Source organism: Pan paniscus, chromosome 10 (genome assembly GCF_029289425.2).
Source record: "Pan paniscus chromosome 10, NHGRI_mPanPan1-v2.0_pri, whole genome shotgun sequence".
Lineage (NCBI taxonomy): Eukaryota > Metazoa > Chordata > Mammalia > Primates > Hominidae > Pan > Pan paniscus.
Window position 1 is genome coordinate 103186087 of NC_073259.2, and position 12748 is coordinate 103198834.

General features: G+C 42.1%; 1 protein-coding gene across 1 annotated transcript in view; it reads right to left on the reverse strand.

The window, feature by feature from the left end:
* FGD6 (FYVE, RhoGEF and PH domain containing 6) overlaps nucleotides 1-12748 on the reverse strand; it is a 140040-nt gene that overhangs the window by 35602 nt on the left and 91690 nt on the right. The window contains exon 9 of the mRNA XM_003808259.6: nucleotides 1350-1400. Coding sequence (XP_003808307.1) covers nucleotides 1350-1400 — 51 coding nt within the window. The remainder of the gene's footprint in view (nucleotides 1-1349; nucleotides 1401-12748) is intronic.

A 12748-nucleotide genomic window follows, 5' to 3' on the forward strand; every position in this document is an offset into this window, starting at 1 on the left:
GCAGTTAGACCCAGGCGTTGCTGGGCATGGTGGCTCACATCTGTAATCCCAGCACTTTGGGAAGCCAAGGTGGGCAGATCACTTGAGGTCAGGAGTTCAAGACCAGCCTGGCCAATATGGTGAAACCCCATCTCTACTAAAAATACAAAAATCAGCCGGGCATGGTGGTACATGCTTGTAGTCCCAGCTACTTGGGGGGCTGAGGCAGGAGAATTGCTTGAACCCAGGAGGCAGAGGTTGCAGTGAGCCGAGATCGTGCCACTGCACCCCAGCCTGGGTGACAGAGTGAGACTCTGTCTCAAACAAAAAAAGAACAAGGGGTATACCTGTGACATTTGAAAGAGGTTGTTGGGAATAAACAGAAACACCCAAACAGAATTAATCTGTGTGTATGTGTGTGTATCTGAGGAGAGAGGGAGGGAGAGAGATTGTGAGGGAGAGAGACACAGGCAGACAGACACAGGAACTCCAATTATCCCACTAGCTATGAGTCCCTCATGTTGTAATGGATTGTTTCCCTTAAGTACTACTAGGGCTGAGGGAAGGCTAATATCCTATTGTTAGACAGTGCCAGAATAATATGCTTTTTTAGACTCATCCCTGCTTTGTAGTTTAGTCACTTCATGGACTCATGATTTTGAAGCTTGAGGACCTTGCAGATCTGGTTCAATCCCTGTTTTTGAAAGACAAAGAAATGGACCTCTAGGGAAACTGAATATGGCACGGGCACAGAGTGACTGAGCACAGGAGGGCAAAGATTCCTGACCTCAGCCACCACGCTGGCTCCACAGTCACAAGAGGCTGGTTCCCATGCAGGGCTGGCCGTGGGTCTCCCCTGCCCATATCATCTCACCTATCCCCAGCACTGCTTTACTACTTATCTGGTTCTATGTTAATCTGCTCAAAATGGAGTTTCCAGGAAAGCCTCAAGTCTTTTTTTTTTTTTTTTTAGAAGGAGTCTCGCTCTGTCGCCCAGGCTGGAGTGCAGTGGCGCAATCTCGGCTCACTGCAACCTCCGCCTTCCGGGTTCAAGCAATTCTCCTGCCTCAGCCTCCCAAGAAGCTGGGATTACAGACGTGCACCATCACACCTGGCTAGTTTTTGTATTTTTTTTAGTAGAGAAGGGGTTTCACCATGTAGGCCAGGCTGGTCTCAAACTTTTGACCTCAGGTGATCTACCCGCCTCGGCCTCCCAAACTGCTGGGATTACAGGTGTGAGCCACCGCACCTGCCCTTCAAGTCGTATGAAGAGAGTTTGTAATGGATTTTGTTATCAATATATTTTTACTTTCTAGCCCTACCTAAATAAACATAATATAAAAACTTCTGCAACCACAGAAATTATTTACCTTGAGTGTCTCTGTAATCTCCAGCATCTTCTATGAGATTCTTCAAATAATCTAGAAAAGAAGAAAAAAAAGTATTTAAGTACAATAAACCAGTGAGCCCCAAACACATATCTTTCTTTTTCAATACTTCATTAGTCTTGCTGGTTAATATACATGCTAGTCCAACTTGTGCTAACTTTCTAAAAATGTGAAAAAATAAAGCCCTGAGATCAATTTGAAATCAAGACATAGAGTCAGAGCTAGAAAAACCTTGGAGGAAACATTGGTTATTTTAGAGATGAGGAATCAGATTACTGAGCAAAGGATCTCACCCAACTCACACAACCTCTTGGTGGCAGAGCCAGCATAAGAATTCAGGTCTCCTAATGCCCAATTCAGCTTTTATCCCAACACATAGGAAGTATTTTAATCTTGAGATCAGACATACGTCTAGTATAAAATTCTAAGGCATTAATCCAATCCCTAAAAGTCTCCTGGATTTGTTAATCTGAGAGTCTAACAATGCTCAGGACACCAAGGGAACTCAATATATGTATTTAAACAGGTGGTTTTCAAATGGGGACAAATTTGCCCCCTAGGGTACATCTGGCAATGTCTGAAGACAGTTATGGTTGTCATAACAGGGGAAAAGCGGGGGCTACTGGTGGCTAGTGGTTAGAAGTCAGAGATGCAGACTGGACTCGGTGGCTGATGCCTGTAATCCTGCACTTTGGGAGGCCAAAGGGGGTGGATCACTTGAAGTCAGGAGTTCAAGACCAGCATGGCCAACATGGGGAAACCCCATCTCTACTACACACACACACACACACACACACACACACACGTCAGACATGCTGCTAAATATCTTATAATGCAGCCCTGCAACAACAAAAAAATTATCTGACCCCAAATATCAATAGGTCTGAAGTTGAGAAACCTTGCTTTGGATGAAGATAGTCTGTAAATAAGTAATATGGTATATAGTAGTTCTTATAATACAGGAAAGAGGTAATAGAAGAACCTATATTTAATAAATCTTTAACACCAAGGAAAGTCATGGAATTTCAAGGCAATACTTCCTTCTCTGTTGAGAAATGCTGGATGGCCTCCCATTACCTGTTAAATTAATACAAATTCCTTTCTGGAATTTAAAGCCCCCTGCTACATGGTCCCTATCGATTTTTCTCTCTCTCTTGCTACTGCCTAAAATGGGCCCTTTGTTCTGACTAAATTTGATCTGTGCAACCCCTTAAACACTCCCCATGTGTCCCCCTGGCTTCACACTTTTTGTCTCTAATAGTCCCTTTTTCTCGATCCCTTCCTCTGTCTCGCTTATACAAATTCTACTCACACTCTTCAAGGCTCTTCTTAAATCCCCCTTCTCTTACAAAATTTCCATTTGAAAGAAACGTTTTCTGCCTTTGAATAACACATGACACAGCAGTCTCACTTTATGCTTCTATCATTTTCTTTTTCATTAGACTCAAAGCTCCTTGTGAGCAAGTCATCTGACACATCTTTCTCTCACACAGCACTTAGTCAGGGGCTTTGCACAAAGGGGACAATAAATGCTTACTGAATAAAAACAGTTCACTTACTCATTCAAGACAGAGTCTCACCCTGTCGTCCAGGCTGGAGCACAGTGCTGCAATCATTGCTCACTACAGCCTCAAATTCCTGGACTCAACCAATCGTCCTGCCTCTGCCTCCCAAATAGCTATGACTACTGGTGTGTGCCTCCATGTCTGCTTTTTTGTTTTTTTGCAGAGGCAGGGTCTCGCTTTATTGCCCAGGCTGGTCTTTAACTCCTGGCCTCAAGCAATCCTCCTGCCTTAGCCTACCAAAGTGCTGGAATTACAGGCAGTGAGCCACTGCACCTGGCCAAGAATATATTATTTTTTAGATAGGATTGTATTTTAGTTGAGGTAAAAGGCAATAAATGCTGAAACCGATTCTAATGCCAGTGGGAACCGAGGAAATGAAAGGAGGAAAGGTGTGTTCAGTGACTGAATATATCTTTATCAGACCCAACTGCTAGTTAGTACTATTATGGAATAGATACAACTTCATCTCATGGATTTATGACATCATGCTCAGAGGAACAAAGGAAAACAGGGGTATTGGTGCCAGATCTTCAAACATAACAGATGACACAAACACGTGCCCCATGCTGAAACTTCGTAAGTCTTTGAGACAGTGATCTAAGAGCCTGTGTGAGTCTAGACGTGCACATTATAAATATCCAGCACTGGCAATAAGCCATGGTGAGATGTTATGTATAAACATATTAAGCTTCCCTGCGCCATGGCATAGGTTCTATCTTGCCAGAGACCATCGCTAGCAATTTAGATCTTAATCTGAACGAAGAGAGCATCCCCCCCAAAATATAAAGGAAAAATGAAGTGGGCACACACAAAAAATAAAAAATTCCCAAATTAACAAAATACATAAGTTATATGTTATACTTAGCCCCATCTGGAGATGAAAATAAATATTCTCACTCTGACCCCACTCAGAATGCATTCAATATATTACATAATCCATGTCTGGTGAGTGCAAACATTTAACATTTCTATGGCTGACAGTTGACAGGGTTGGGGAGACAAACTTACCCTCCCTATTAGATGTTCTCAAACCCTAAGCTACCTCATTAATCAAGTGATTTTCCTTAAGCTGTTAGATAGTTACTATATCTTGTTGTGGAAAGGAATGCAGATTTACCTAAATATCAGACTCATGGCGACTTCCTAGTTTGTCTTAAATTTCTGTTTTTTAATACAGAAGTATATCCATGAAAACAGAGACATTTCTCTAAACCAAAAGGGCTCCCCAGAAGATGTCCATATTAGGAAATCCTGACCTCAGAATCACTGTGCTGAGCCTCATAAACTTCTAAGTTGCATTTTCTTTGCTTGTACTCAAACATGAACTTTTATGAACACAGTTGAAATACACTGAGCAGAAAACCCACCATTAACACGTTGCAACATCATGCTATTAATCAAGGAAGTAACGGAGTTAGGTTTACCCTCCTTGCCAATTTTTAAAAATATCTTTATGGTCTCCAAAATCCAACTCTCCAACTTATCCATCCATCCACCCATCCATCAATCCATCCATCCATCCATTCATGTTTTTAGGGCATCTTCTTGCAGTATATCTTTTTGAGAACTTTTACCTTGGCAAAGAGAGCAGGGCCTGGATCTCCTTAAACAGTTAAGAATCACCTGGGCCCTTAACTGCAGCATAAGAATGTGACTGATCACCCTGAGTCAGATGGGAGGAACAGGAAACCAGTAGCTGCCCCAGTAACTGTTATAACCCAGGTGAAACCCAGGAAAGGAGACCAGACAGACACGCCTATATTGGTCATAGGGAACCACCTATTACCTATCACTTAGGACCTGGTATTCGGCAGAAGCTTTCCTAATAACAACGAGGAGAGCAGTCATTTCAGTTTGCCATGTTAGACTGGTAGTATTCTATGACCTCTCTGTTCCTGCCAAAACAAATTGAGCATTATTCAAAACTTCACTAATAAAACTGCCTCAAATGCCACTGAGGTTATTTTTATCAAAGGAAAAAAAAGCAGATGTTGGTTCAGCATGTAGGTACACTACAAAATGTACTCTCTGGCCACCAGGTGGCATCACTGATTAATAAAAGTTTATTAACTCCATCACCATCACCCAACATGAGTAGCAAAAAATTAACTGGAACACAACATACTATGTGCAACTTCTAGGGATATGCAAGCTGCCTTTTTTTTTCTTTCTTTTTTTGGAGGGTCTCGCTCTGTTGCCTAGGCTGGAGTGTGCAGTGGTGTGATCAATGCTCATTGTAGCTTCAATCTCCCAGGCTCAAGTGGCTGTCCCACACCTCAGCCTCCCAAGTAGCTAGGACAACAGACCTGTACTACCACGTTGGGCTAAGTTTTTGATTTTTTGTAGAGATGATGTCTCACTATGTTGCCCAGGCTGGTCTTGAACTCCTGAACTCAAGTGATTCTCTCACCCTGGCCTCCCAAAGTGCTGGGATTATAGGTGTGAGCCACGGTGCCAGTACAAGTTAATTTTGTTCTCATATAAAATGCCCAAGGCCACCGGGCGCAGTGGCTCATGCCTGTAATTCCAGCACTTTGGGAGGCCGAGGTGGGCGGATCATGAGGTCAAGAGTTCGAGACCAGCCTGGCCAACATGGTGAAACCCCGTCTCTACTAAGAATACAAAAACTAGCCGGGCATGGGGGCGCATGCCTGTAATCCCAGCTACTCAGGAGGCTGAGGCAGGAGACTCGCTTGAACCTGGGAGGCAGAGGTTGCAGTGAGCTGGGATCGTGCCACTGCACTACAGCCTGGGTGACAGAGCAAGACTCTGTCTCAAAAACAACAACAACAACAACAAATTCCCAAGGCCAGGCATAATGGCTCATGCCTGTAATCCCAGTACTTTGGGAGGCTGAGGTGTGCAGATCACTTGAGGTCAGGAGTTTGAGACTAGCCTGGCCAATATAGTGAAACCCCATCTCTACTAAAAATATAAAAATTTGCCAGGCATCGTAGTGGGCACCTGCAATCCCAGCTACTCAGGAGACTGAGGCAGGAGATTTGCTAACTCAGGAGGTGGAGTTTGCAGTGAACCGAGATTGTACCTCTACACTCTAGTCTGGATGACAGAGCGAGACTCTGTCTCAAAAAAAAAAAAAAAAAAAAAAAAGAGAGAGAGAGAAAGGATGAGGACCCAATATATACTATATCTTGTTGGAAATCTAAGTTTTCTGTATAAGGGTTCCCAGGGAGCCTTACCACCACTCATTGATTACCTAATCAATACATAACCAACTTAGAGCAGAAACTAGTCGGAAGTCCTGTTAACCATTAATAAAAATTAGTCATCTGTGGGAATCTGGGACTTTTTGCATTCAACACCCAGTCAGATTCCTGGACCGTGCACTGAGAAATGTTTGGCAGCAAAGCACAGAGGAAATGAGTGTATAGGAGGGATAACATTCCAAAGTCAAGTGTTTTGAATTTGAGGACATGTCTTGCTTTGTATTTTTCAGATTTCTTCTTTCCTCCATAAATATGTAGTGGGATCAGCAACACATACAGAATTATGGGATCCAGAGAAAAGTAAGTCTAGTCAATATGACTTTGTAAAGTTTTATGAAGTTTCAGATTTTGCAAGAAACAACCTAAAATTAGCCTGACTTGTGAAACAAAGTACTGATCATTTTAAATACCAAAAACAAGCATCAAGTGTCAAGTTACAAAACATACTGACACTTCAAGGCAGCTTGGTGAAGTGGTCAAGAGCCCTTGCTCTGGAATTAGAAGACAGAAATTCTTGGGCCAGGTGCAATGGCTCATGCCTGTAATCCCAGCACTATGGGAGGCCAAGGTGGGAGGATACAGCCTGGGCACATAGTGAGACCCATCTCTAAGTCTTTAGATGATGATGATGATAATAATAATAAAGATAGAAATGCTTACTCTGCCTGGTCCAGCCACATCTAGTTGAGGCATGGGACTTTGACCATGCCCCATAGCATTTTTGTGTGTTAATATCCTCATGCATAAAATAACTAGGCTGAACCAGAATGAAAACTGTAACGATTCTCATTCCAAAATATCATGAAACATATTTTGTTGAATAAAATAAAAAATGAAAAATTTGAAAAATTAAATAATGAGGAAAACTTAAACTATGAACATCTCTGAGAAAAACAATTACTAAACTATTTCCTTGTTTTTATAAATGCTTGATTTGACTTAAAAACCATCCTAGGGGTATATCATACAGTACTTAGGTGTTCTATTAGCTCTTTAGTGCATTTAATTTGTTTTGGCTATTTACGTAAGTAGGATGGCAATACAACCTTATCTCCCCATATAGTCCTGCCTTATACCTGCTGTCCAGGCATAATTATAAATACTGTCCTCTTTTACTTTTGTAAGTTAATGGGTTTGGATTTATAAGTAACACTGATTAGCACTGTCGGCTGGTGTGGTGGCTTACACCTGTAATCTCAGAACTTTGGGAGGCCGAAGTGGGCAGATCACCTGAGGTCAGGAGTTTGAGACCAGCCTTGCCAACATGGCAAAAACCTGTCTCTACTAATTAGCTGGGGGTAGTGGCACACGCCTATAATCCCAGCTACTAGGGAGGTGGAGGCAGGAGGATCGCTTGAACCCAGGAGGCAGAGGTTGCAGTGAGCCAAGATTGTGCCACTGCACTCCAGCCTGGGTGACAGAGCAAGACTCCATCTCAAAAAAACAAAAATAAAAATAAAAAAATAGGCCAGGTGCAGTGGCTCATGCCTGTAATCCCAGCACTTTGGGAGGCTGAGGCGGGAGGATCACGATGTCAGGAGTTCGAGACCTCCCTGACCAACATGGTGAAACCCCATCTCTACCAAAAATACAAAAGTTAGCCGGGTGTGGTGGAATGCGCCTGTAGTCCCAGCTACCCAGGAGGCTGAGACAGAAGAACTGCTTGAACCCAAGAGGCGGAGGTTGAAGTGAGCTGACATCACGCCACTGCACTCCAGCCCGGGTGACAGAGTGAGAGTCCATCTCAAAAATAAATAAAAATAAATAAATAAATAAATAAATAAATAAATAAATAAAGCATGCCTTCTTCCATATTTCAGATTCTTTCCTTGGGATCAGGGAGAATAATTTATTTATTTATTTATTTAGTATTTTTTTTTGCTTCATGATTTGTGATATAGAAAAAAATTAAAGTTAAAAAAAATTTTAGGCTGGGCATGGTGGTTCATGTCTGTAATCCCAGCACTTTGGAAGGGTGAAGGAGGTGGATCACCTGAGGTCAGGAGTTCAAGACCAGCCTGGCCAACATAGCGAAACCCTGTCTCTACTAAAAATACAAAATTAGCAGGGCATGGTGGTGTGCGCCTATAGTCCCAGCTACTCGGGAGGCTGAGGCAGGAGAATTGCTTAAACTCCGGAGGCAGAGGTTGCAGTGAGCCGAGATCGCACCACTGCACTCTAGCCTGGGTGACAGAGTGAAACTCCACCTCAAAAATAAAATAAAATAAAATAAAATAAAATATTAAATTATTTTTGGGTGCTTGATACATATCACAAAAAACCTTTCCTAAAGGGATGTGAAACTTTTAATACAAATATATGAGAATAACAGTTTCAGTAAATGCCAATTTTGTGTGCTGCAGTTTTTTATTGCTAATAGAATTGGTAACCTGTTTTATTTGATAGTTATCATTCGAAGGACACAATACACCACTATATATTTATTATGTGCTCTTTTTTCTAAGTTATTATATTTGTTCATATTTTTAGTCTAGATGTCTATTTTTAGTATTTGTACTGAAATGAAAATTTCCTAGAGGTATATTTTCTGATGTGCTGTTTGCCTTTTTACTTTGACTGTATTTTAAACTTTTATAATATTTTAATGTTATTATAATGGTGCAAAGGTGCCTCAAAAAATAAAATAAATAAAATGAAATGAAAAGTGTCAATATTTTCATTTACAGGCTGGCTGCTGTGGCTCACCCCTGTAATCCCAGCACTTTGGGAGGCCGAAGCGGGCAGATCACTTGAGGTCAGTTGTTTGAGACCAGACTGGCCAACATGGTGAAACCCTGTCTCTACTGAAAATACAAAAAATTAGCCGGGCGTGGCGGCAGGCACCTGTAATCCCAGCTACTAGGGAGGCTGAGGCCGGAGAATCACTTGAACCCAGGAGGTGGAGGTTGCAGTGAGCTGCGTTCGTATCATTGCACTCCAGCCTGGGTAATAAGAGTAAAATTCCGTCTCAAAAAAAAAAAAAAAAGGATATATATATATATATATATATATATATATTCCTTTATAATTAATTTTTCTGGGCCTACAAAACTATCTTTCATCCTGTCCTCATTTTAGAGTTTCAATAAATAGCCAGTTTTATAATTCTTCATATTTAGCTCTGATTTTATTTGTAGTATATGTATTAATGTAGGGACCTTGATTTGTTTTTCAAATTATTATTATTTTTGAGATGGAGTCTCTCCTGTTGCCCAGGCTGGAATGCAGTGGCATGATCTTGGCTCACTGCAACCTCTGCCTCCTGGGTTCAAGGGATTCTCCTGCCTCAGCCTCCCCAGTAGCTGGGACGACAGATGTGTGTCACAATGCCCAGCTAATTTTTGTACTTTTAGTAGAAATGAGGTTGTACCATGTCGGCCAGGCTGGTTATTTTTCAAATTATTAATAGGTTATTTAATAAACAATCTTTTTTCTATTGTCTTGAGTTTCCTACTTTGTCATACATTAGATTCTTATAAACACAGTCCATTTCAAGTTACTTCCTTATTACATAAGGAATAATTCCTTTTATAAAAAAATTAATAGATCTATTCTTGCAATGGTATTGTGTAACTTTAATTGTTGATGCCTTAGAATATGTATGCACTGGCATTTGCCTCCCAGAATATTATTTAACAATGTACATATCCTATTTATTTCTATACACAAAATCATTTTGACAAGTAACAATAAAACTCCAAAATTCTAAGTTAAGTTTAATGAGAATATGTAATGTCATGAATATATTAGAAGCTAAGTAAATGGTACTATAATATAAGGTATCATTTTATGCACAAATGCTAAAACTGTGGCCTTCCTGAGGACAGAAAGCCTGATTTTAATTATTGTTGTAGCCCCTGCACCTAGAAGAAGATCTGCTATGCCAGGCACAGTGGCTCGCACCTGTCATCCCAGCACTTTGGGAGGCTGAGGCAGTTGGATCACCTGAGGACAGGAGTTTGAGACCAGCCTAGCCAACATGGTGAAACCCCGTCTCTACTAAAAATACAAAAATTAGCCAGGCGTGGTGGCTCATGTCTGTAATTCCAGCTACTCGGGAGGCTCAGGTGCGAGAACTGCTTGAATCTGGGAGGCAGAGGTTGCAGTGAGCTGAGATTGCACCATTGCACTCTAGCCTGGGCAACACAGCGAGACTCAGTCTCAAAAAAAAAAAAAAAAAAAAAAGGCTCTGGCCTTTGGCTCTAATTCTTCTGCTTCTCAAATACTCATTCAATTCTAGTCCTTGAATCTGTATGTGGCCTAGAACCACCTCTTATAGATGTGGTGCTTGCCTAAGTTAGAAAGTGTCATCTCGGGAGGGGCACAGTGGCTCATGCCTGTAATCCCAGCACTTTGGGAGGCCAAGGTGGGCAGATCACATGAGGTCAGGAATTCGAGACCAGCCTGGCCAACATGGTGAAACCTCGTCTCTAATAAAAATACAAAAATTAGCTGGGCATGGTGGTGCATGCCTCCAGTCCCAGCTTCTTGGGAGGCTAAGGTAGGAGAATCACTTGAACCTGGGAAGTGGAGGTTGCACAGCCTGAGCGACAGAGTGAGACTCTGTGTCAAAAAAAAAAAATGATCTTTCTGGGCTCTCAGGTTGCCTTTCTGTGAATTAGAAAAGGTCCCTTTCCTGGACCAATGCACCCCCTCCTCACCAGGGCACAAAATATGGCAAGGAAAGGATCACCTGAGGACAGGAGTTTCAGACAAGCCTGGCCAACATGGTGAAACCCTGTCTCTATTAAAAATACAAAAATTAGCTGGGTGTGATGGCTCATGTCTGTAATTCCAGCTACTCGGGAGGCTCAGGTCGGAGAACTGCTTGCAGGCATCCTTGTCCAAGAATTATGTAAGGAAGCCCTGATCTATCCTAGACTTTGACACAACCCTGGTCCTGAGGCGGCATCCCCACAGAACTCACAAACCAAACCCAACTCCAGGCTCATCCTAAGGCAAAATTTTGACACAGATCTCATGATAGATGGTATCTCCCCAGGTCCCTTTTTAGTGGGAAAGTCTAGCTAGGCATATCCAGAATGTTCTAAGAAGAGGCAAACTGCAAAAGTCAATATACTTTTTTTTTTTTTTTTTTGAGATGGGGTCTCTCTCTATCCCCCAGGCTGGACTGCAGTGGCGCTATCTCTGCTCACTGCAAGCTCCGCCTCCTGGGTTCACGCCATTCTCCTGCCTCAGCCTCCCAAGTAGCTGGGACTACAGGCGCCCACCACCACACCCAACTAATTTTCTTGTATTTTTAGTAGAGATGGGGTTTCACCGTGTTATTCAGGATGGTCTCGATCTCCTGACCTCGTGATCCACCCGCCTTGGCCTCTCAAAGTGCTGGGATTACAGGCGTGAGCCACCGCGCCCGGCCAATATACACACTATTTTGACTTGACTTGTCTGAGACTGCCTTTCTTTCTTCCTTTTTTTTTTTCTTTTTTGGAGACAGGGTTTCCCTCTGTTGCCCAGGCTGGAGTGCTATAGCTCACTGCAGCCTCCACCAACCTCGACCTCCTGGGCTCAAGCGATACTCCTGTCTCAGCCTCCTGAGTACCTGAGACTACAGGTGTGTGCCACCATGCATGGCTAATTTTTTTTTTTTTTTAAAGAGGTGGGGTCTCCCTATGTTGCCCAGGCTGGTCTTGAACTCCTGAGCTCAATGGATCCTTCTGCCTCGGCCTCCCAAAAAGCTGGGATTATAGGCGTGAGCCACCGTACCTGGCCTGAGACTGCTTTTCTTAGTGGATACATTTTCTAGTAGCTGCCAGTTTATTAAGCAGGAATCTTAAGTGTACAGAAATGGCCTTGGCACAGTCGAGCCACACTTAAAAGAAGCTCTTACCCATATTTGGTCTGTACCACCCTGAGTATCAACAAAGCAAACTTAGGTTTAGGGAGATAAGCACATTTTATTACCTAACAGCCAAGCGAAGAATAAAGCAAATATAAGCACCACAGTTCAAATTTGATTAAAGTTCAGTGTTTTCTCCAACTGAAACAGGTCCTGATGAGAGCCCGTGATTCTGACAAAAACTGTGAGAGCAACTTTAGCAACAGATTCTGCTTGCTATAGCTCTGCCAAGACAAGTCCCAGCAACAGAGGCAATTGGTTACTTGCAGGAAATCTGGGTCAAATCTGCACTTAGAATTGGAAAAAGAATGGCTTTGTAGCAATGTCTATGGGTAGAATTTGGGGTATCTGCAAACTTGGAGGGCAAAAAGAGGCACACAAACAAACCCACCCTATTTTCACTAACCTCTACGTGTAAAATAGGATTTTCTTCCATCATAAATGTAGGTGCAAACCACAACAGTATCAGTGATATCTGTGACTTTATCACCACAGATATTTTTATAGCATATTACAGTTGTGGCAGACATCTTATCCCTCTTAGCACTCCTCTCACTCCTACTTCAAAATCATGGTACTTATTACATCTGCCACCTGATCTTATTTAATGCAGTACTAAAGAAGTGCATGCATTAATTACTATGTCACGATTAAAAAATATTTTATTACTGTGATGTGGTATAGCAAAAAAAAATTTTTTTTTTAGTAACTGTACTTCAGCCCAGTTGG